At 38.7% G+C, this 24,662-nt stretch overlaps 1 protein-coding gene across 1 annotated transcript; it reads right to left on the reverse strand.

Moving 5' to 3' along the window:
- ZPLD1 (zona pellucida like domain containing 1) lies at positions 1–23,419 on the reverse strand (the record flags this gene model as incomplete). Its single annotated transcript, XM_080612964.1, has 10 exons — positions 1–176; positions 1,906–1,935; positions 6,613–6,721; positions 8,105–8,276; positions 9,107–9,187; positions 9,834–9,931; positions 13,618–13,690; positions 14,349–14,530; positions 18,138–18,358; positions 23,314–23,419. The coding sequence occupies 10 exons, from the start codon at positions 23,417–23,419 to the stop codon at positions 1–3; spliced, it is 1,248 nt and encodes a 415-aa protein (XP_080469090.1).
- Between the last annotated feature and the right edge of the window lie 1,243 nt (positions 23,420–24,662).

A 24,662-nucleotide genomic window follows, 5' to 3' on the forward strand; every position in this document is an offset into this window, starting at 1 on the left:
TCAGTTGAAAACTGGGTTTCGGATGTCAGTCAAGACTGAAAGGTTGGGCCACTTTCTGTGCAGAAGGGTTACAGAGCATACAAAAAAGATAATGCTTGTGATTCCTAGGATGACAATGCCTGAAATCAGTGCAGTGGTGATTGAGTTCAGCTGGAAAGGAAGTCCGTCTGGATGAGCTGCAAGAAGAACAGAAAGGCCCAGGTAAGTTCTGGTTACAATCTCTCAGCAGTGTCAAACACTCCTCTCTCTTCATCACCACACCCTATATACAAAATAATTACAATGAAACGACTAAAACTGTATGTCATAATGAGCAGATGTTGAAAATAGTTATTAGTTCTTTCAATATCCATGATATTGAGGAATAAAGAGAGTAAGGGTACTTATAAGACATAATCCTTGATATGCTAGTGACTGACCTTGATCTGTGCTATTTAAGACAAGACTACTGGTGTCAAAGAACTATCAAGGCAGAGGTATAAGGATTTGTGGCCTAATCAAGTTAATGAAAGGGTTTCTGCCCTGATTATCAGTATTCACATCTCAATTCAAAGTGTATATAAACCCTAAGCAAGCATATCTAGCAGCAAATAGCTGAGATACTTCAAGTTTATCTGTATACCTTCACAGAAGGCTTCTAAAGACATTTATCAACTCTCAGAAGAGGTAACATATTTACTATTCAGCATAGCTCAATAGGCTCTGAAGCAATCCCGGGATGCTTGAACACACACGTTCAGCCTGTACCGTCTTTTCCAGCAGGAGGGGAAAAACACACCCATATTCAAGTGGTAGGTGGTACCCGAAGCACCAATGTGCATTTGCCTAAGAGCGCAACTACCAGTGCTGGAGAGTGAGAAGAAACAACACAGCTTCTTCATGGGAAACCAGGCTGCTTCTCCCAGAAACATCCACTTGCCCTCAATGTCATCAAGGATGATGATAAGGAAACATACCAGCCATTAACACAGCAAGCTGTGTGCAGCAAATGAAGAGTTTGGGTTTTATTATTTTAATGATATCCATGGGTAGGGACACATCACGTAGCAGCTCATTATAGGGAGAATTTATTTCTATGCCAGGAAAGAAAGGCAGCTGCTTTTATGCGGTTTAAATTGAGAAAAGAAGGGAATAAATAGTATTGGAGTTCACAGGACAGGATAGGTTGCTTGTGCCGGTCCTGTTATGAACAAGTGACATGTGGAATGGTCCAATGGACCACCTGGTTACCTTGACTATCTTTTCTTAGTCATCAGCTACTCCTCGTTATCAGCAGAGAACAGTAACAGGCTGAAACAAGTCATCCAGGTGCCCAAAGGAAAAGCAATCTAAAACTTAAAAGACCTGATCTCCCCTACAGCCTATTTCCTTCATTGCCCTAGCAGACCACAAGTTGCAAACAAGCTTCTCCATAGGCTCTTTGTGTGGTTAAATGCTAGGAAAACAGGAGCTGAAACAGAGCTTTTCTGACTTTGAGCTCTAAACTGAGCTGGACTGCACCAGTTTGCTGCTCTACTCCTGCGTGACATGAGCAGATTTTACTGTGTAAGTCAGATATCCCACCTGGCAGTTGCAATGTTCCCTCACCCTCATATGTCCTAGCAGCAGATTTTCATTTCTATTACATCATAAGAATTAAAAATTTTTATTATTCACCAATTGATTTTTTACAGCATGTCATTATTGACACATTTAACTGAAGAAAAAAAAAATTGCTGAAAGAAAAGCATTCCAGCTAAGTACATAGAGGTCAATCAAAATTGTTCATCTCCTCAGTTCTGTTTCACTCATAAACCTCTTAAAACATTCCAGCTAAGTACATAGAGCTCAATCAAAATGGTTCGTTTCCTCAGTTCTGTTTCACTCATAAACCCTCTTATGTTTCTTGAAGTCTGGTTAACTTACCAAGCTGTGAATTGTTGGTTGTTGTCTCATCTACAGAAAACAAAAACAGGATGCATTATATTTTAAAAAAACCTCTGCCTACTGCTCCTTAGTCATAGCTATATATATGACATAGTCATAGCTATAGTCATAGCTATACTTGCAACACTGACTAATAGCTTTTAACACCTCTGGTAGAATAAGGACAGCACCTCCAAATACAAGAAATTCCTTTGTTTGTAATGTGAGCACACTCATGTGAAGTTACTTAATAGTCTGCTGAGGGAAAAAAAACCCAAATTAATGGCCACCAAAGAAAAAAAAGCACAAACAAACAAAAAAAAAACCCCAACTAAACACAAAACCCAAGCAAACAAAAAAAAAGAAGCAATCCCCTCCCAAAAAAGAAAAGGGAAAAAAAAAAAGCAAACAGAAAACAAAATCCCCACCTTGATGCAGGAACCTCTTAATTGAAAAGGTGACCAGTTCTGTTCTATCACTTAATAAAAATACAACCATAAGCAAAATATTACATGTACTGTTAAATCAGATTACATGATGAACTGTCTAGGAGAAAGTTTAACCTGAGTTTTTCAAGGAAAAATGCAACAGGGACCATAAACGATCACAGAAATGCCCCTTTCACCTTTCTCCTTTTTCTCTTGACAGTTACACAGCAGGATCATATTCAGGGAAACACCTATATCTTGTCTTCAGCGTTTACTTACTTAAAATTATCCATCTCAGAATTACATTTCTTGTCACTATTTTTTGCTTTTTTGTGCAATTTGTAAGCACAACTCAGATATACATTTGTTTTGTGCAACTGCCTTTAAAGTTTAAGGGAAAAAACTTTAAAGTTTAAGGACTGGGTTAGGGAGCAATTAAGCAATCTGGACATCCATAAATCCATGGGTCCAGATGGGATGCACCTGCGGGTGCTGAGGGAGCTGGCTGAAGTCATTGCTGGACCACTCTCCATCATCTTTACCAAGTCTTGGGAAACGGGAGAGGTGCCTGAGGACTGGAGGAAAGCAAATGTCACTCCAATCTCCAAAAAGGGCAAGAAGGAGGACCCGGGTAACTATAGACTGGTCAGCCTCACCTCCATCCCTGGGAAAGTGATGGAACACCTTATCCTTGGTGCCACCTCAAGGCATATCAAGGATAAGAGGGTCATTAGGGGCAGTCAATATGGCTTCACCAAGGGGAAGTCGTGCTTGATCAACCTCATAGCCTTTTATGAAGACATAACAAGGTGGTTGGATTATGGCAGAGCAGTGGATGTGGTCTACCTTGACTTCAGTAACGCGTTTGACACAGTCTCCCACAGCATCCTCACAGCTAAACTGAGTCGGGTGGTGAGGTGGACTGCGAACTGGCTGAAGGAGAGAAGCCAGAGAGTTGTGGTCTATGGGGCGGAGTCTAGTTGGAGGCCTGTATCTAGTGGAGTGCCTCAAGGGTCAGTGCTGGGACCAGTATTATTCAATATCTTCATCAATGACCTGGATGAGGGAACTGTACTATCAGCAAGTTTGCTGATGACACTAAGCTGGGAGGAGTGGTTGACACGCCAGAAGGCTGTGCTGCCATCCAGCGAGACCTGGACAGGCTGGAGAGTTGGGCAGGGAATAACTTGATGAAATATAACAAGGGAAAGTGTAGAGTCCTGCATCTGGGCAGGAACAACCCCAGGTTCCAGTACAGGTTGGGAAATAACCTGTTAGAGAGCAGTGAAGGGGAAAGGGACCTGGGGGTCCTGGTGGATAGGAGGATGACCATGAGCCAGCACTGTGCACTTGTGGCCAGGAAGGCCAATGGCATCCTGGGGTGTATTAGAAGGGGGGTGGTCAGTAGGTCAAGAGAGGTTCTCCTTCCCCTCTTCTCTGCCCTGGTGAGACCACATCTGGAATATTGTGTCCAGTTCTGGGCCCCTCAGTTCAAGAAGGACAGGGAACTGCTGGAGAGAGTCCAGCGCAGGGCAACTAAGATGATTAAGGGAGTGGAGCATCTCCCTTATGAGGAAAGGCTGAGGGAGCTGGGTCTCTTTAGTTTGGAAAAGAGGAGACTGAGGGATGACCTCATTAACGTTTATAAATATATAAAGGGTGAGTGTCACGAGGATGGAGCCAGGCTCTTCTCAGTGGCAAACAATGATAGGACAAGGGGTAATGGGCTCAAACTGGAACACAAGAGTTTCCACTTAAACTTGAGAAGAAACTTCTTCTCAGTGAGGGTGACGGAACACTGGAACAGGCTGCCCAGGGGGGTTCTGGAGTCTCCTTCTCTGGAGACATTCAAAACTCGCCTGGATACATTCCTGTGTACCCTCATCTAGGTGTTCCTGCTCCGGCAGGGGGATTGGACTAGATGATCTTTTGAGGTCCCTTCCAATTCCTAATATTCTGTGATTCTGTGAAACATGCACCAAAAGCTGCACAATTGCACATTCACAAGTAGGTACCCACTTTATTTTTGTAAACGGAGGCCACAACTTTTTCTGCTGTGTCTCCTGCTATGACTTATTTTAGATTTAAAAACAAGAATACATTTTCTCTGAAAAGAACAAAATATTAGAAATAAGAGTTCAGAGATAAACAGGAGGACGCCGTTACTCATCTGCAGCAGCAGTATTCAGTTCCTATCAAAGTAATTGCATTAACATCTCTGCTACCAGAACAACTGGTGACTAATAATGGTGAGACCTGGCTAATCTGAGTTGCCTCTGCAGACACGGATGTGCATGGCACCAGCCCCACACAGATGCAACACCAGGCTATGAGGGAAGTGAAGAGTTCATGCAACTGCAGACTTAACACTGGCACACATACCATGGTGAGTCAGGTGCAGCAGCTTTGATGGGCTCTATACAAATGTATCTGTACTAAAGTTGGACCAGAGGTGGCCTTGAAAATAGTATCTCCATGCAGCACTGTACCAGAGTAAGCCAGCCCTCCTCATTCAAAATCAGATCATCCTGTTCAAGTTCTCTCATGACCTTTCCTCTTTGCTTTTCTTGACTATAGTGCTCATGAACCTCACATTTTTTGTGTTTGTCTTTACAATGGGAAGGGAAAATGTGAGGAAATACTAATTCCCTCTTTCTGATCCAGAAGGAAAAGTGAAGTGCAAGTCAGATGAAGGGACTTCCACAATGCCACTCAGGAAATTTGTGATAGAGTTCAGAACTGAATCCCATTTTTTAAAGAGTTCTTCCCATCAAACCATCCTCCTGACAGCAGGAGTGGGATGCTCCAAGAGCATAATACGGAGATGCAGAAATATATTTAACCTAAAAAGCTTTAGCCACATACCTCAAGCAGATGACACCTAAAAAAAATATTTTTGTCCTTTTCCAGCCTTATTCATGTTTTCATTTAAAAAAACCTCAAGAGTTGTAATTAAATCATTTACCCTTTCTTTGAGTAATTAAAGAGCCATAGAGAGATTTTTGCTTGAAGTTATGCAGAATTTTAAAGTAATTGATAAATACCCTTTTTTTTTTTTTTCAATTGTAAAAATAGTTTTCACAGCCTTTGAATCATAAGCTATATTACCTAATAAGATTGCTCATATAACAAGCTTTATCTGGTTTCCATTCCTCACCCAAGGCAACATTTCTCTAGCATACAGGTTTGAGCAAATCTCTCATTCATTTTCCATAAGTAGTCATGCATGCAACCTTGAAGTTAGTTCTTTTCGCATTTTCCTTGACTAATCAGATCGCAGCAACTCAATTGGGACTACATATAATGCAGAAAAAAACCCACTGTTTTCATTGCAGAAATGTTGCTTATAACAAAGGATATTTGTTCTAAAAATGATCTTTTGCTAAGATGGTTCCCTATTCTGAAAGGTCAGTTTTTCTCTTTGTATATGTGGGCACAGCCACTTTGCGTGTAAGGAAGGATTTTGTTTCTCAAGTGTTTAAATTATTTCCATCTAATAATTTCAGATGGAATTCAGATCTTCTCTCAGGTTCCTGAATCTAAGACTGCTGAAATCACTTGCTTAACTGCAACTATTTATAAATATCTGTAAACATAATTTTTTAAACTTTCAGATATTTGATTATTTTGCCAACAGCAGTCTCAAATTCTTTTCAGAGACAGCAGGTTGCATTTAAAGCTGCCTTTTTAAACCAAACAATGCTTTGGCAATAAAAATGGAAGTCATGGGATTTAAAAGAGTAGATTTTGGCTGACTCCGTTTAGAATTTACAATGTGTTTGTCCTATTTCTGCCTTACAGCTGAAGGCGAAGCAAAGCGTGTATTTATGCAACACTTCGATAAAAACCCACAGGTGAAGCTGGAAGAAACAGTGAATAGAAAGTGACAGTGACTACTCATTAGTTGTCCAAATTAAATTGCAACACTGAACACAGTACCTTAAATTCCATTATTAGCAGTGAAAACTGACCAAAAAAAAAAAAAAAAAAGTCATCAACCCACTGAGTTTGGGCTTTTATAATGGCCTTATGCACATAATTATATGTGCATATATTATGCACAGCGATTTGACTGTGGTAAATGAAGCTTGTGAGAGACAGAAATATTGTCTCAAATTTTCTACCAAAGACTCCAACAGTAAGGGGAAAAAATAGAGCAGCAATCTCATGAAGAATCCACGCTTTCCTTAGGTCACTGAAAAGTTATATTAAACTGCAAATTATTTCTCCAGGTTTCTGGAATTTCTGCAGTCTATAGGAAAAGTTTGTTCATTCCTACCACTCCTCGTAACGATGGGGCCAGCAGAGATTACAGCATTGCCAGAGGTGCTTTGAGGGCTCCAAGTTGTTCTCCTACCAGCGTCTCTTCTTTCTCTGTTACTGCAAATCTGAACGGTTAATCAAAACAATCACAATTTCAGAGTGGAATGGAATTATTGCCCTTCTGTGCTTCATGCTTTAATGCAAACTCTTTTATAAGCAATACTACAACTTTGATTTTATTTCTTAGCAGGCATTATATTACTTTGCAATAAAACCAGCTACAATATTCCCTGGAAGTATATCTTATAAAAGCCTCGCTTCCTGTTGATTTTTTCATTTCTTTATTTACAGAGCTACATTGCTGTTGTGCACAAGATCCATCCTATAATATATTAAATTGTCAATAGTTAATTTCTCAAAGCTTTGTTTACAGACATTTTTTCCCAAAAAGCTTTTTTTTCTTGACTAGGGATAGACAGCATGGTACAATCCTTATCCCAGAAAGCTTCTTGAGTTAAAGTTTACACATTTTCCATAGAGTTCTAAATAGCAATGACTCATATTAAACAATCCCCAGCATTCTGTCATCTGGAATCCACCTTTACCACCTCTAACTTATCTACACTTATCTTAGGTATTCAAGCATGTTTCAACCAAGAGCATTTCTTTAATTTCAACTTCATGTGAAGGAACTTGGACAAACTCAACACATCAATTCAATACAAACAATTATTTTAAAGTGTAATATAAAAGCATAAACATTGTACAAAATGTCAGAAGTATAGCGAACTGTTAGCGTTTTAAAATTCTAAATGGGAAGTCTTTCAGTAGGAAATGATATTGAATTCTGAAGACAGCACAGAATATTCTGTGTTTATATGTTTATTTAGATGTTTCAGTTTCCAAAATATATTTATTGTTCCTGACACTCCTAAAGTGAAATAATTTTTAATTGTCACAACTCCGTGAACTTCAACAAAACAGCAGTTTCCAAACTATAAGGAGTGTGGTGATTAACTATAGGGAATGTAATTCGTCCCCCCCACACACTCTCCATCAGAAACTTTCAAATTTTCCTTGACGGTATAATGTACCTTTACTATAGGTTTAAGATTTCCATAAGTTCTATTTTAAGATATTTCTGTTCATTCACTGCAATTGTGGATATTTTTTTTCTTAGATGCTGTACTAAGAATATCAGCTCTGAAGCTATCTCAGTTTTTAACTTTTACAAACGAATTAAGGACCAAAAGGCAAACAGGTCATTTCTCATGCGTTCAACAACCTGCAATTTGCACGTCTAGTAGTATTCTATGTCTGGATGACAATATTCATTGCCCTGTTCATCAATTTTATGTTTCTTTAGATACAAAAAGACATTCTTCAGACTACAAGTCACCTTAATTCTGCGCCATCCAAACTTCCATAGCATTTGTATGCAGAATAACTCCCGTGTGCCTAGTTTATATCCAGATAATTAATAGCAGCTTCCCTTCATTGAAACTTACTGGCACAAGAAAGGGACAGTCATCTGCTCTGCACAGCTTTGTCACGCAGTGAAGGAAGACCGTAGACATCTTCTGGTTCTTGTGCTTCACAAAGCGAAACACCTCAAAGGAAAACCGGCCCATTTGGCTCTTGCCATTTTCAATTATAGTTGTCTGTGGGTCCTTGTCACAGCTAGTTTTTGTAGAGAAAATGGAAACCAGGATAAGCAGCTGTATTAGTATTTTGAAGCTCTTAACTGAGAATAAGGTAACTTAATAAGTTCAATGCTTCTGCTCCTTGGAAAAGAGCACAGCAACCTAAAGTGAAACATGGGAAGCCACAATCTGCCTGTTAGGCTGCACAGTCATGTGCTGAAATATATTTCTACAAAAAACAATGTTTTGTTTTGCAACACCACAGCTATAACCAAGGTAATATTTAATTCAAGTGCCCAGAGAAACCTGAGACCTGAAGCAAAAAGTAATCAGGTATGCAAACCAGTATGGACAGGCAATTCAAAAACGTAGACAATATCCCTCTAGCAACTGTCACTGCTAAGATTTAATCTAAGATATGCCAAGATGTTTTTCAAAGTTCCAATTCAAATAAATGTTATTGCTAGGAGTAGAATCAGGAGCATTTATTTGTCTTCAGTCGTTTGCTTAACTGCTTTCCTGAACTGGAGTCTGTCATGTTTTACATCACTGTCATTCACCACAACGGTACCTTTAGTAAAATAAAGGCCAGTTTAGCTATTCAGTTTGTGTGTTTATGGTATCTCTAGTAGAGCCATTATGGATATGCTTCTCTACCTTCATAATTCTTATGACTTTGCTCTTGCTTCTGTGTTTATGTTCATTAACCTGGTAAGTCCTGACATGTTGTCTGTAAGCCTAGCCCTTTGTCCTCCCTGCTAGTATTGCTTAGACTTTCCAGGCAGTTTGGAGCACTGCTATCGGAGAGATTTATAACTGTATTTTAAAGAAAAGACCCACGAAATACCGGGTGTGCACAGGACCTACCTGAAAAAAAGATCATATCGGAGATCATCGCTAGGATTACCAGATGGTGTGGTGTAACAGTAGTCCATCAAAACATTCCACCTGCACAGGAAGCAAAGTGGTAGATGAGGTGAACTGGCAACGTAAGAGTAGGGTTGGAGAGGAAATGAAGTAAGATTAAGGGCAGTAAGGCAAGCATACAAACTGATAATGCAGGCTGTTACACTGAAGCTGAGCCACTCTACTTAACAGGTCACATAGAAGTGATCTTGCATTCCTAATATATTACCTGTTTCTTCTCACTACTTAAAAAGTTAAACAGCACAGTATAGCAGCAGAATTGTATAAACCAAATAATTTGGTTTCATTCAAGTCAGCTGCCACACCAACACAGGTTGTGTACTTCCTCTCAGAAGTCATGGTCACATAGGACTAGAAATCAAAATCACCCCACTTTTAAAAGCCCTAGAATTTCTCATTTGATCAAGTCCCTTTCTTAAATAAGAGCAATATACAATTTAAATTACTACTCAGGAGAATTTTTTCATGAGGACAGCAGCAAGATATGCATTCAATTCACCATCAAGTACCTGATACCCCAGAGCTGAGGGCAGTGATTACCAAACAACCACCAATACGTTGACATATAAAAGTCTATGAAGAAAGGTAGCTGCTTCTAAATCAGAAAAATTTGCCACACCATGAGCTAAATAGCAAGCAAGACAAGAAATAACATCCTTCATGGTACCTGCCATCAAGGTTGGTCGCTCTTACAGCTGCATATATTTTGGTTTTCAAAGGTAAACCTGTACTTGGAATAAGCAGCTGATGGCTGTAGGTTGAATCCTGAAAAACAAACATTGCCTCAGTGTACCAGAAATTCTACTGTAACAACCCACCTGCAGCCACAGACTGAACTTCCATCTGATTTTTCTGACTGAAAATTTGGGACAGTCATTTACTTTGTCCTCTGTAAAGGGAAGAAGTAAAAAGCAGTGCCAGAACATTTGGCTACAAGTATGCAAAGATGAGCAACACTTAATTGGCCTTGCCCTATGCAACTATTTTGAGCAACACTTAACTGGCCTTATCCTATGCAACTATTTTAGGGAAACTGCTTATGATTTTATGAAGTGTTTGGATTCTTGATTAAAGAAAATGTATCAATCGTTAATATCTCATTAAGCCTCACAGCACCTACAGGCAAACACAGCAGCTACTGTAGTTTTCTAAAGGAGGAGCTTGACTAGGTTGTAACAGTGCCCCAGGAGATAGCAATGCCACCAGCTTTTATATATTTTAGGCTGTAATCTGGGAAAACAGACACATTCTATTGTGCAGTGTAGTTTTGATGGAAGTTGGCTTGTTGAAAATTACAAGTAAACATTTTCGTTTAAATTCCAGTACTTAAAAAAGCTGTTTCAAGAAAGCTGTATATAGCAAAAAGTTGGGAATGCCCCATATACTGCTGCATAGGCATAGCTGTTTTATTGGTTTCTTGTTCAAAGGCTGAGCCATTAATATCAGCACAGCAACAAAGCTACAAAGCAGATGTGAGTGACAGATATTAATTCAGCATATCAAAATGCACTTACTGGTAACATCACCTACGTCAAATTGGTTGCTAACCCAGAAAGCACAGGGTCTCAGCACTTTGAGACCTAGTCAAGGTCAAAACACTCAATACATAGAAAAAGTTTTGCAGGATTTTGACCAGGTTCAGTGTGGCAGGCAAGACCAAGACCAGCAACTGTCAGCAACAAGGATTAAGCACAAGAATCACCTATGTTTTCCAAAGAGAACAATGCCAAAATTTACAGCATGTCCAATATTAAATCTCCGCAGCATCAGGGCCCTTTGGAAGTGTACATGCACACACAGACTAGCTCTGTGACATACACAAGCAAGTCCTTGACACTGTCCTGGGTTCAGCAGTAGCAGTCATTTTTTCTTCTTCTTCATAGCTGCTGCAGCACTGTGTTTTTGACTTTCGGCCTGGGAACAGAGCTGATAACACCGATGTTTAGACTGACCAAGGACTTTGTGAGTCTCATGCTCTGCCAGGGAGGAGGAGAAGCCGGGAGGAAGCAGAGACAGGACACCTGACCCAAACTAGCCAAAGAGGTATTCCATACCACAGCATGTCATGCCCAGGATGTAGAACGGAGAGTTCCCGGAAAGGCTGGATCACTGCAGGGTGGAGGTGAGGTATTGGTCGGTGAGTGGTTGTATTCTCTTCCTTGTTATTTCCTTTATCATTATTATTATTGGTGGTAGCAGTAGTGGTTTGTGTTATACTTTAGTTATTAAACTGTTCTTATCTCAACCCGTGGGAGTTGCATTCTTTTGATTCTCCTCCCCGTCCCTCCAGGAGCGGAGGGAAGAAAGGGCCGGGGGGGGGGAAGTAGACTGCGTGGTTCTAATTTATGGCCTGGGCTTAAACCACGACACAAACCGTTTAAGTAAGTTCAGGTAAGTTTCCTTTCTTTAAAATTAGTTTTACATTTCTCTAATAGGTAGGCTCTGCCACGTTTTGCAACTGATTAAAAAGTGCACAGAAAGTCCCTCACTCTTGCATTCCACAGTTCTTTTTTTTCTTAAAGAGTAGGTTTTGTTCAGTTAGACAGATATTTACAGGAAAGCCTAAAAGCACACAACCACTTAGGATCTGTGAAAGCCCAATAAATATTTTGCTATTAAACTCTAGAGTCTATCATGTCTCTTCTTGTCTTTCCTAACAATAATATGCTAACAACATAAATGTAAATATCTCCTTGTGAGGGAAGATGGTAGCAAGCTGAAAGATGAAGAATCAATGTTAGGAAATAACACTACAGCGAAAGTTTAAAAGTGTGGCTGCTTTCAGTCAAGAGCCAAATCTGTACACAACCCCTCACCAATGCCAAGGGTCGACAAGAGCCTCGAGGTCCCTCCCAAATCCAGGACTCCCTAAGAGGGACCTAGTGAGGCTGCAGAATAGGAGCTGACAATACCATGGCTGTCCCAAGAAACACTCCCGACAAGACAGGCTGTAATCAATGTGTGAGCTGTCTGTGTACACACCGAGCCCTAGGATGTGAACCAGAAAGGGATATCATCACTTGAATCTGCCAGCCTTAACAGTATTATTCATGCTAGTGCTACTCACTAGACTGAGTAGTATGACTGAAACCCGAAGGATAAGACAGCACTGTTCATGATCAACTTGTAAACTCACTGGGTTAAGGAGGATGAAAGCCCCTCTTGGCATCTGGTATTTGAGGAAAAAATGTGCTCAATATCAGCATCAATCACACTTACACCTCACTGTTTGTAGAATTGGGCCCTGAAAGGCAGCAAATATGTGGTGGTCAATGCTTACCCTGAAAAATTTAGTTACCCTTACCCTGGCCTATCTTTTTGGTCACAAGTTTATTTAAAAATGAGAGAATTATGATCTTCACTTTAACAGATTATATGCTATTTGTAGCTCCATTCTGTAAGCAAACAATTTTTTTAACCATGCCTTTGGAAAATATCCTGTTACAGTATTTATAACTCATTATGTTCAAAGTATAAAACACTGACTTAAAACAGTTGCATGAATTATAATTCAGCATCATGTTGGCATGAATAATAATGCAAAAAAATCAGATTCATAATTTACAAAAATGCTTGATAGATTGAAAAATTGATATTTAAATCAGGTATATAAATGGATGCATAAAAATTTTAATCAACAAAAATATCATTTTGGGGGTGTTAAGTAAAGGTACAAGCATTTTTCATGTTTTACTGTCATCATCCACATTTACATAGTAAAAGCTTTTACAGTAACGCATATTAAATTATCTAAAACATATAGGAGTAGTGTTAGAAACTGTTAAAATTATTAACCCTTAAAATCCTGAAAGTCATGCAATGAGGTCACAATTGGGTCACAATGAGGTCACAAAGTGGGCTATAGATTTTGAACAAATTCCACAGCCCTCAGTTCAATTACAGGTGATCAAAACATTCTGATGAAGCATGAACATAAAGATACCCCAGCAAGAGTGCTACAGGTTATTACTAAGGGAACAGGTCTGGAATATTTTTATGGAATTCTACAGAGCACTCTCTGTGTCCGTACAATATACACATACACAGACATATATAGTAACAAGTATATACACATAAACATAATAAATGCAAAAAAAAGTATGCACTTTGGAGTATGATCATTATTACTACAACTGATTAGTCATGTGGCACTACAACCTGAAAGCCAGAGCTCTAAATTGAGGAACTGTATAAATACAGGACAAAAAGACTCTGTCTGTCCTCAAAGACCCACCATATAAATACAGGACGACAGGAACATGCAAACAAAAAGGATAAGGGAACTCTGAGATAAAGGTGCCTGGATGAAAGGCCTGGTTCATGGGAGCAGTGGGAAGGGAATAGCAAATAACAAGGAGCAGTCTATAGTTTGTTCTGCTAATATAGCTTGTACCAACATAGTGTGCAGAGATGGTTTTAATTCAGGTCATACTACTGTGGTTTTTACTCACATTGTAAAGCAACAAATTCAAAGTGCTGATAAATGTACCATTGTTCTCTCTTACAGAAATAGCAGCTGATGACCTGCAACAGAAGCAGAAACCAAAAACTATCATGAAGATATCTTTGTGTGTGTTTACATACTTCATTGTTTTTTATCATTAAAAAAAGCTGATGAGTCATATCTCAAGAATTTAATTTATGCACTTGAGTTATAAACTTCAGAAATAGGAATTTATAGTTGGAGCACTGACAACATTAACTATGAAGAAAATAATGGATACTGTTGAAAACACACATCAGAAAAATAATTAGTAGAAAGGCAAAGTGACAAAAGGGTCATGATGCACAAGGTATAGTCATGGAAATATTTTATTTTGAACTGTATATTCAAATGCTTTCAAACTTTCATCAAGAATTTCAATTGTTTTGCTGCCTCCATTTTGTCATCAGACAACCTGAGTTTTAAAGGAAGCTTTACATTATTTAAGGCTCTTTTCAGGAAGGCAGCTCTCCATAAGCTGTTATCTCATACAGTGATGCTATAGCATTTTCTTTTCCTTTGCATCACCTCTTCTTTCAGCTCTTTTTCCTTCCTCTTTACTCTTGCCCACCTAAAAATTACTATGTTGACAATACTGCTATGGCATGCATATGCTTAGGTGTATGTGCATGTGTGTGCATACACATGGGCTTACACAAACATGGGAATGAAACAGATAGAAATAAAAAGCACACTTACGAAGCAAGCTGGGTATTGTTAACCAAGTACTCCAGTGGATAGCTACAGCTAAATTTGTACAGCAGCCCAGGCAAATAGCTGATAATCGTTGGTGGGTCTGGTGTATCAACATAGCCTGAAACATTACCTATCTGTACCACTGAGGTATTTCCATAAGCACTGATACCTCGAGCTGAGGATACCTATTGAGGGAGACAAAAAATTCCTATTATCAGAAAGCTAACTATGGAACAAAAATTACCTAAGGACACTGACACTTTGGCCCATAATTCAGCCAGAGATACCTCCAGAAAATCCTTCAAAAATTAATTGAGCTCAAGAATATGTTCCTTGTGTTTTGTTTTCACCTCACCAAAATAATAAATATACACTTCACAAGAAATATCCCTATTCTTAAAACAGACTTGAGCAACACTAAAAAAAAAACAAACCAAAAAAAGTCATGTGACTCACTGAGAAAAAAGCTGAAGAAACTCTTTTAGTACAGTTAAAATATATTTGCTTAAAATTAATTTCCATATGCAATAAAGCCAATACACAAAAAATTTCATTCATAGAAACAATACTCTGTCACTCTTGAGCTTTGTTTTCGACATATCAAAACCAGTGTACTTCATAAGCAGGTACAAGCCAAACAGCTGAACTTCAAGTCTGGTTTTGTTTACATTCTACATCTCTAAATATAAATTATAAACTATGTGCGAAGAAGCACTGTCAGAAATGCCAGAGCTGAAAAGTAATACAATCTTAATGCCAATGCAACCTTAATTTCTGTCCTGAATGCCTGCTATCCTGTATTGCTCAGGCTCACAGAGTGAGCTGAGCCAGAAATAACACGCAGTCCTCTTAGTAGGGCCTGTCTCAGTAGGCATATACACAATAAGGCAAATTAACAGGGCACTGGACATCCACAGTAGCATTTCTTTTGCATAACAGTATTAGCAAAAGAGACCTTTTCAATAGTTTTAGAATCTGCAGTTTCTTAAAAAGACATTTCATTATGGAGGAATCATCTGAGATGCACATGTGTTTCAACATTTTGCACAAAGTAGCACAGGAGCTATTTTGATTTCTTTGGCTACAAAAGAAATGACTACAAAACAGATGCAGTCATACACTTTGCCAGTTGTATACCTGTTTATTTGCTAAATGGCAGGAAAGTGATGAAAGTCAAATTTTCTAGGATTTGTTCGTTGACTAGAAAACATAGGCCAGAGTATCAAGATAGTATAGCCAACTACAGCTTCCTCACCTTCCCACCTCCCAAATTTCAAAAGTTGCATCTGACAGATTACAGACAGACCAGAGGTTTACCTGAGTTCTGCCTCAACTGTTGTATATCCTTTACTTCTACCAAAACATGAGTTTGAAAGTCATTACTGTGAAACACAACTAAAAAATGCGTAGGATTGTATCACTCCACTGTGGAGAACATGGTAAGAAATGCTCCTAGCTCCTTTAGCCTATTTCTTTGTGGCATAGTATACACAAGCTGAGAGGATGAAAGGAGTTTCTGGTTACGTTTTTAGCAGCTGCTACTTTGTATCTTGTGTAGCCTGTTTGGGGAGCTTCAAGGGAAGATCGAATTAGAATCATAAAAACCTTAAGTTCATCTAGTTCCAACTCCCCTACCTTGGGCAGGGACATCTTGCACTAAACCAAGTCACCCAAGAACTCCATCCAACCTGGCCTTGAATGCTGCCAGGAGCATTTAGAACTTCCTTGAGCAGCCTGTTCCAGTTCCTCACCACCCTCACGGTAAAGAACTTTTTACTTATATCTAACCTAAACTTCCCTTTTTTAAATTTGAACCCTTTATCCCTTGACCTATCACTACAGTCTCTTATGGAGAGTCCCTCCCCAGCATGCTTGTAGGCCCCCTTCAGACACTAGAAGGCTGCTATGGGGTCTCTGCATAGATTGTCTTCTCCAGGATGAACAGCCCCAACTTACTCAGCCTGTTGAATTTTTTTGTCGTGCTGCCCTTGGCATGCCTTTGGCAGCACCAATATCCCTACAGCTGTAGGCTTTGTGGCTCCCTAAACCATAAACACATCCCTAACCAGATCCCTAATTTGTGTGGCATCTTCGAGCTGAGGCTTACATCCTCCAGCCCAGTAGGCGTCCCAGATGAAAAAGGTGTTGATGGAACAATGTTGGTGCAGTGCCATGCTCCCCTTGGCATGTTTTTTTCAGCCCTAGTATCCTGACAGTTGTAGGCTTCGTGGCTCTTTGAACACTAACCCTAACCCAAATTTGCCTGGCATCATGGATCTGAGGCTGACATCCTCCAGTTGACTGTGTGTCAAAGATGAGAAAGGTGTTGAAGAAGCAGTGCTGGTGCAGTGCCATGTTCCCCTTGGCATGCATTTGGCAACCCAATTTATTTGGTCTCCAAATACTGGAACCAGGGTTTGGTTCTGTTTATTTGGGGGTTGTGGTGTTTTTTTAATTTTTCCTTCTCTTAACACATTAAACTTTTACAGTTAGACTCAAATAGGAAGGTCAGGGAATTTACAGTGTGTTGAACTCTATGGGAACAGCAAGACATTTTTTCCTGTCAAATTCTTCTACTCCAAGTCATGGAGGTGCTATAGCATTTTAGGGAAAATGGTAAAAGTTAATCTTGAACTTGGTGAACAGTTCTCGTTGAAATATTAAAAGAAAATCTGAGGCAAAAGGTCACAGAGCATATTGGGCATTCCATCCCTCTTTTGCAAAGTTATTAGCAACAAACGAGGGGGTTTGTTATGAAAACTGACAGGTATCATCAAATGCAAGTATGAATTCCAGATACAACATAAGCCTTGAAAATAATACATTTTTAGTTTTGCTTTTCTAAATTATTCAAAGATAATTTAAATACAAGTTATCGCTGCTTGTACCGTGTGATATACACAAACAGTACAACTCTTTTCCCTTGGTTTAGAAGGTCTGAGACCTCATGGGTCCTTCTCTCCCCATTCCAAGTGAGATAGCTTTATTGAATAAAATGAAATTAGAGTGGTACGAAACAGACTTTCAAGTCAGCTCCTGGTTCCAACTTTGGTTCCATAAACTCATCCCCAGCTAAAGATTAGCCATTAGCTGTACAAAGATGAACTAAGATGGCTAAACCAGCATCCATCATATTTGAGAAGTCGCGGCAGTCCAGTGAAATTTCCACTGATTGGAAAAGGGTAAATATAGCCCCCATGTTTAAAAAGGGTAAAAAAAGTAAGACCTGGGGAACTACAGGCTGCTTATTCTCACCTCTGTGCCCTGCAAGATGATGAAGCAGGTCCTCCTAGAAACTATGCTAAGGCACAGAGAACATGAGGAGGTGTTTGGTGACAGCCAGCATGGCTTCACTAAGGGCAAACCATGACTGATTAATCTGGTGGCCTTCTACAACAGGGTTACAGATTTGGTGAAGGAAGAGCAACTGACATCATCTACCTGGATTGTATAAAGCATTTGACAAAGCCTTGCACAGCTTCCTTTTCCCTAAACTGAAGAGTCATGGGTTTGACAGATGGACCACTCGACAGATAAGGAATTGGCTGGATAGTTGCCTTCAGGTATACTTTCTAATCAGAAAACAAATGTGCGTCCCACCACATTTTCTTTTTACTAATCATGATTACAAATGACCGAACTTTCTCTAGATTTTTTTGATGTATGCAATATATTGCTAACTGGGTAAGACAAAGTAAACATCATGTTTAAGAGATACAATGCTGTTAAGGCCATTCACTTGATTCTATTCATAAACAGCCATGCTACAATTTCACTTTGACTTTGTCTTACCACTAGAGTGTTTCCACAGGATTCTAAAGTACTCAGATTGATGATGAAAATGACCACTGCTGGAAAGGTGTTGTTATTGATGAAACCCCTGCAGTGGGCATCACCATGTTTCCCATTCAGTGCCAGATCTGTCTCAGAATAGCCAGAGAAAAGAACTGTGCAAAAATTTATCTTCATAGTAATTGTCTGTACTCCACAGAAAACATTGATATCTCGTTCAGCTGTGAAAAAAAAACCCAGGAAAAAGGCATTGTAAGATGATGTATTTCAAGTAATCACCATATAATTATTGTAGCAGAGAGTCTACTGTTGTAACTTCCGATCAAATAAATTTTTAGACCCCAGTTAAGGCAAAATATTGGAATATAAAGGTCAGAATAGCATTATTCAAAAAAATGGATTTGATTCTAGAACTTCAGTAAAGAAAACACAATAATTAAAATAGTAAAATAGTCTACCACACAACAAAAACATAATTTCAAATTTCCCTGGCAAATAATTTAGTAGCATATTCATAAGCCAAAGCACTGCAGTGTAGTGGGAAACGGCAAGTGGATAAATATTTGGAGTCCAGTTAAATTCTGGAATAGAAATTCCCAGTGATATTGAGAAACGGAGGAGGCTAAGCTCTGCATTCTAACCCACCTGGCATGGAAATCAGATGCATCTGTCTGAGCCTTTCTGGAGGCCATTTTGTATGATACCACTGTCTCAGGCTGTGCAGACTTTGGGGTATAATCAATAGTGTATCAGAGGAATTTATTATGACATCTTTAAAGTTGGGGGCTTTTTTAAGAACCATCAAGTTTAGCTTTAATGAAAAAGCAGTTGGCTTTTGAAAGACAATGATCAATACTGCAACATATCATGCAATCTTTCATTCTGTACATTATGACAATACAAAAGACCTAGAAAACAGCCATTGTCATAATTGATAAATATTTGAACAGCAAAAAACCCTCTTGGATGAACCTGACCTTTTTTTTTTTTTTTTTTTCCCAAAGTTCTGAGTATTCTTAAGTACTTGAATGGAAAAGCATGAGGTTAGGATACAGGGGCAAACAATAGTTCATTTTGCTTTAGAGCTATAACAGAGCTTTTCTATAAGCTCTTCTCTGCCTGTAGATGACTGGGTGAGGCTATTTCTTTTTTTCCCCCCTAGTGCTTTACAAGAACACATACTGCATCATGTTAAACACAAACATTACTCCTTTATATAACAACTCATTTATTACATCTGTTTAAAGATTAAGTGCTATTAAAAATTGCAGAACAACTTCAGTCAATACTATACCATAAAGCCTGTGGAAATGAATTGTTTCACTGCACTGTCACAACACAGAGGAAATGAAATCTTCATTATAATCAACAAGCTCTTCCCTCACAGTACAGGAAAATAAGCAGTATAATTTAGACAGCTTTAAAGGTGGCTTTAAAGCCAAAATAATCAAGTGCAGGAAATAAAAGGCTGAACTCAGTACTGAGCTAATGTGGTGATAAATCTTACTCACTGGGTGTAAACGTGGGTAGAAAAGGTACTGGAGGCAAGGCGATGGAGGCTGAAGCGATTTTGGCATGAAAATCTCCTGGTTTGTACATATACATAATTACACCAATATAACATATAAAGGTCAAGAAGAAGCACTCCTTGGTTTTCACTACATGGGGACTGTTATGACCCATTTAATAGGTATATTAAGATAGACGGTACAGTACAAAAAGGCAAATGGCAAAATGCACTGCTACACTTACTTGAATCAATGAAAACAGTCAGATTGTAATAAATTGCAGGATGCAATTATAAATAGCTCAGTTAATTTATTTTTTTATTTTAATTTTTATATTTTTATAATTTTTATATTTTTTTATTTTAATTTTTAATTTTAATTTTCACTTCAACCCTTTTAAAAAGCTGGATATTACTTCACCTGTAAAGGTACCATTACTGTTTGTAAAATTCTCATTTGACACTAAAGGGAACAAGACCACACACAGTACAAAAACAATATTTGTGCTACACAGGAGGATAAACAGCCTTTTCAGACAGAACCTTTTCTGTCCACTACTTTACAAGGAAGTACTGTTGCCAAATTAGTCCATTCTGGAATTACCACAACAGTATTTGTTCAGAAATTAATTTGAAACCAGGTTCAAACAGATCCAATGTCTCTTTCTATACTAAATATCTTGCTTATTTCTTGTCAAATTAAAAAGGTCAATATTACCCCTATATATCATAGAATGGTTTGGCTCAGAAGTTGGCTCACCTCAACCCCGAGATAGGCAGTGACACCCTGCCTAGACCAGGTTGCTCAAAGCCCTGTCCAACCTGGCCTTGAACACTGTTAGGAATGGGGCAGCCACAACTTCTTTGGGCAACCTGTGCCAGGACCTCACCACTTTTACAGTGAAGAATTTTTTCCTAATATCTAAATCTACTCTCTTTCAGTTTGAAGCCATTCCCCCTTGTCCTGTCAGTACACGCCCTTGTAAAAAGCTCCTCTCCAGATTTCTTATAGGTCTCCTTTAAGTACTGGAAAGGCTGCTTATCAGGTCTCCCCACAGCCTTTTCTTCTCCAGGCTGAACATCCCCAGTTTTCACAGGAGAGGTGCTTCAGCCCATCATCTTCATGGCCCTCCTCTGTACATATGGATAAGTTTAAATAGAAAAGTAATTGCATTGATGCACAGTGTACCTGAAAAAGCTGCAGTATTTTCTTAGCTTCTACTGAGTTCTCAGCCTGTACTTACAGCAAGAGCTCTCTGTACCAAAACTGTGCTTCCCATCTGAAGACAGCCAGACTGCTATGGTTCTCTCCTTCAAAAGCTTTTGTAAAAGGCTACACTTTACTGCAATGAAGAACTAAAGCATTTTTCTCCAAGTAATTCTCTGAAGGATTACACGATCTAACCTTATTAAATACTCTCTAGAGCATATCTATCTTTTGGTAAAAAAAACCCACAGAATTTTCAGTCTACCCAATACAGGTTTTTTTCTTCATCCCTGCTGATTATTCCATACCTACACTCTCAAAACAAACCTGCAAACTGCAGGAACAGAAGTCCTTCTTGGTAATTTATCTTCCTATTTATGCAGCATCATCCCATGTTGCCATGTTGCGGCAAGAAGTTGCCTCAACAATGAATGATAAAGACACAAACAAATGAAAAATGGATGAGCTCCAAGGTTCCTTTAGGAAGGCTTAGCTTCTCATTGTTGTTAAAGACAACTTCTCCACAAAAAAGAAAAAGAGCAGAAAACTTAAAAATCCAATGGCTTCCCTGGTATCTGCATACCACAGACCTCAGTAAGAAAGCCATTCTCATGCCATGTTTGAAATTTCAGCTGACAACAATGAAAAATCTTAACGTGAAAAAAATATGGACCAAGAAGAAAGTTTAACCATAACCAGGCTCTGTGAACAGTAGCTTAGCAAGGAGAGATACTTGTTTTGAAATGTACTCATGCTTTATTCTGCCACTATTTCCCTTATATTTGAACTCTGAAGGCAGTGAACATAGCACCCTCAAAGCCACAGCCTTGAGGCTGAGTCAAGCACTGGGAAAGAAAACGTAGCAAGAATGAGACCCTTCTCCCTGAAGAGGCTCTCTCACCTGTGCTCTCAGCTCTACTCTCAGCAGCTATGGGCAGTGTGGAGTGATTAGCACTTACTTGCAACCTAATTGTCTCCCAAGTCCCTGAGATTTGGCAGACATGGAATCTGATATGACCTTTTTTCTTTTTTTTTTTTTTGGGTGAGACAGAACCGCAGGAGGCCCCTAAACACCCACAGAAAGAGCTGTATTCAATTCATGGGTATCACATTGCAAATATAAAACTATGACACAGGGCTTGTGTAAAAAAATGATCAGAGAAAAATTGAAAAAGAACAGAAAGAGGAATCTAAATTTCCCTCCAGTTGTTGCAATTCTCTCAAGAAGCCTGAAACAGAAAAACAATTACATGAAAAGCTACAAAAGCTAGATGTGAGAAGGGTGGGCACAATTCACTCAAACATTTGAAGCAAGCCTGTATAACTCTTACTTTTAAGAAGGGGAATATATAAGCAGTTTGCGAAATACTCAGTTAAACAGAGATTTTGCCAAGGACATGGACAACGTATTTGATCTTCTTTGCATGTCTTACTTCTCTGCTCTTCATATTCACGTTAGGTGAAAAAGGATCAAATCCACTGCCAACAAAGTACCTAACAGTATGGTGGCAACACAGGAAGCAATAAACAGACTATAAGCTTTCTGCTGAATTAAGTTTAATAAGAGAGTTGACCCTTCCTAGAAAAAATGAAACAAAACAAAACAATAAAAAGTGAAAATTATTCTAATTCAGAAAGCAACTACATTGAATGGTATTACAGGGTAATCCTATACTGAGAGTTCATCACTATACTGTTCAGTTCAATCGCTATCTCAGAATACAAGATGTGAGTAAGCTAGTATTCACAGCCTCTATTATTATCATTATTGTTCTGCCTAAGAAACAACCGAGGCAGGAAGGATAAGCAATGTAACAGTGAGTAAAAGTTCTCTTTAGCTGAGTGAACCCTGAGGCATGTTACTAAAACTGAAATTTCTTTTCTATTTCTCACTGTATTAACAGGTCTGGACACCTAGTGTCCCCAGAACATCATTCCCATTTTCTCAGAGGCATGAGTGTATATCATACATAGATACATGGCTTTTAATATTAAAATGCAGCACTAAATTCTGCCATCAACTTCATTTTGCTCAAAAATAGATATTTCTTTATTTCACTAAAAGGACATTAAAATAATCTCTTACCCAGATAAAACACAAAAGAAAACCTAACTAGATGTTTCTGACTCATGAATCTATAGAAAATATTTACAATAACATGATTTTCTGGTGAATTTCTTCACACGATGCAGGTGTGGTAAAAGCAGGTAAAACTCCACTGATGTCAGGGGAGTTGTTCTCATTACTACTAGTCTGAATTTGAACCATTGTGCAAGTAAGAAGTAAAGCAAAGCACAATATTAGAGGAGTTTCATTGTCACCAGGATACTTAATCCTCACTTGATGTGGAGTCCTACCCCAGGCTTCAGACAGATTTAAAGCTCTGCATTTAAAAACAAGCACTGCTTTGAGCCGAGGCAATAAAGAAGCCATTAGTAAAAAAGGGCTATTAAACACTTACCAGGAAACCTGCTATGGAGGTTAGCATCACAGTTGTATCCATTGAATTGAGCAGTCACTGAAAGCACTTTAATCGTCAACAGGAGCAGTAACCATATCTGTTCCATTGCAAAACCTAGCAAACATAAGGTGGTTACTACATACATTTGTTCATTGCATTAAAGATGCTTACTGCAGACATTTAACCACCTGGGAGGTGATTGCCTGCAGCAAAGGGGCTGAGGATAAGGCTCAAAAGCTTATGGGAAAGAGGCCATGGGCAGCAGGGCCCATTTCTCTGCTTCTGAGTAATGTACAATTTCTATTCAGTTCTACATCTTCTAGTCATCACTTGTGGCAATTTTATTGCACTTAACAATGATATAAACGTAAAAAAAAAAAAAAAATCCGTAAAATATACCAATAGATTAGGATCGCTTAAACTCCAACAGCTTTTTTTTTTTTTTTTTGTCATTTCAGTGTAAAAATTCTTTGAGAAAGACACTTTTGAACATTCGATTTGTTGTAGCCAAGTCCTTGAAAACCATACAGATAAACAGCTTGCTGAAAAATTCTCAGGCTCAAGGTCCTGGAATAAAATCAGTTCATAAATACTTGCCAAAAATCTGTTCTTTTAAGCAAGCATACAATTGCAGTGAACTTATGTATAGTCTGCATGTACTTGGATTGTATCTGGCAAACAGATCATGACATCAGAACACTACTTACTAGTGTCTTGAGTAACTATTCCTCTTCGAAGGAAAACTCCAAGGTGTAATATCTGTGGTATTTAGTGCAACTAAAAACCAAAATCTGATTCATGCGTTCGTCCAAAATATCCCCAAATATTGAGATTTTTGTCCATGAATCCAAGTGTCTATTAATTATTATTATAAGATTTCAGAATCTTATGAAATATTTCTGCAAATGTAGACCTCAAATGCAGCAATGCCTTTGCCTAGACAGAAACTGAGCAATTCTAAGATTTAAGAGTCTTGCTTTCTCTAAGACTACAGGCACAAATAATGACCACCACCTTTCTCCAAATGAACAAAAACCATTCATAAACTCCATAAATGCAGCACAGCTAATACAGTCATATCCAGCATGGCAAGCAGCTGTTATGCATTTCAGAGAAGAGCTGACAACAGCACACTCTTAACTGTACTTTTCATAGCTATATAGCAGACTGAGCTCAAGCCTGCTCAAATTAACAGAAAGGTGTACACTAGTTCTCAAAACAGGCTCAGAGTTCAGAAACCTGGAATTTAAAGTCTTGTGTTGAAAGACCGACACATAGAAGACACTCCCAAGTGCTTCTTGTCAGCAAACAAGCCAACTACAGCAAAAAAGTCAAAGGCATGTACAAAT

The sequence above is a fragment of the Psittacula echo genome (genome assembly GCF_963264785.1).
Source record: "Psittacula echo genome assembly, chromosome: 3".
Taxonomy (NCBI): domain Eukaryota; kingdom Metazoa; phylum Chordata; class Aves; order Psittaciformes; family Psittacidae; genus Psittacula; species Psittacula echo.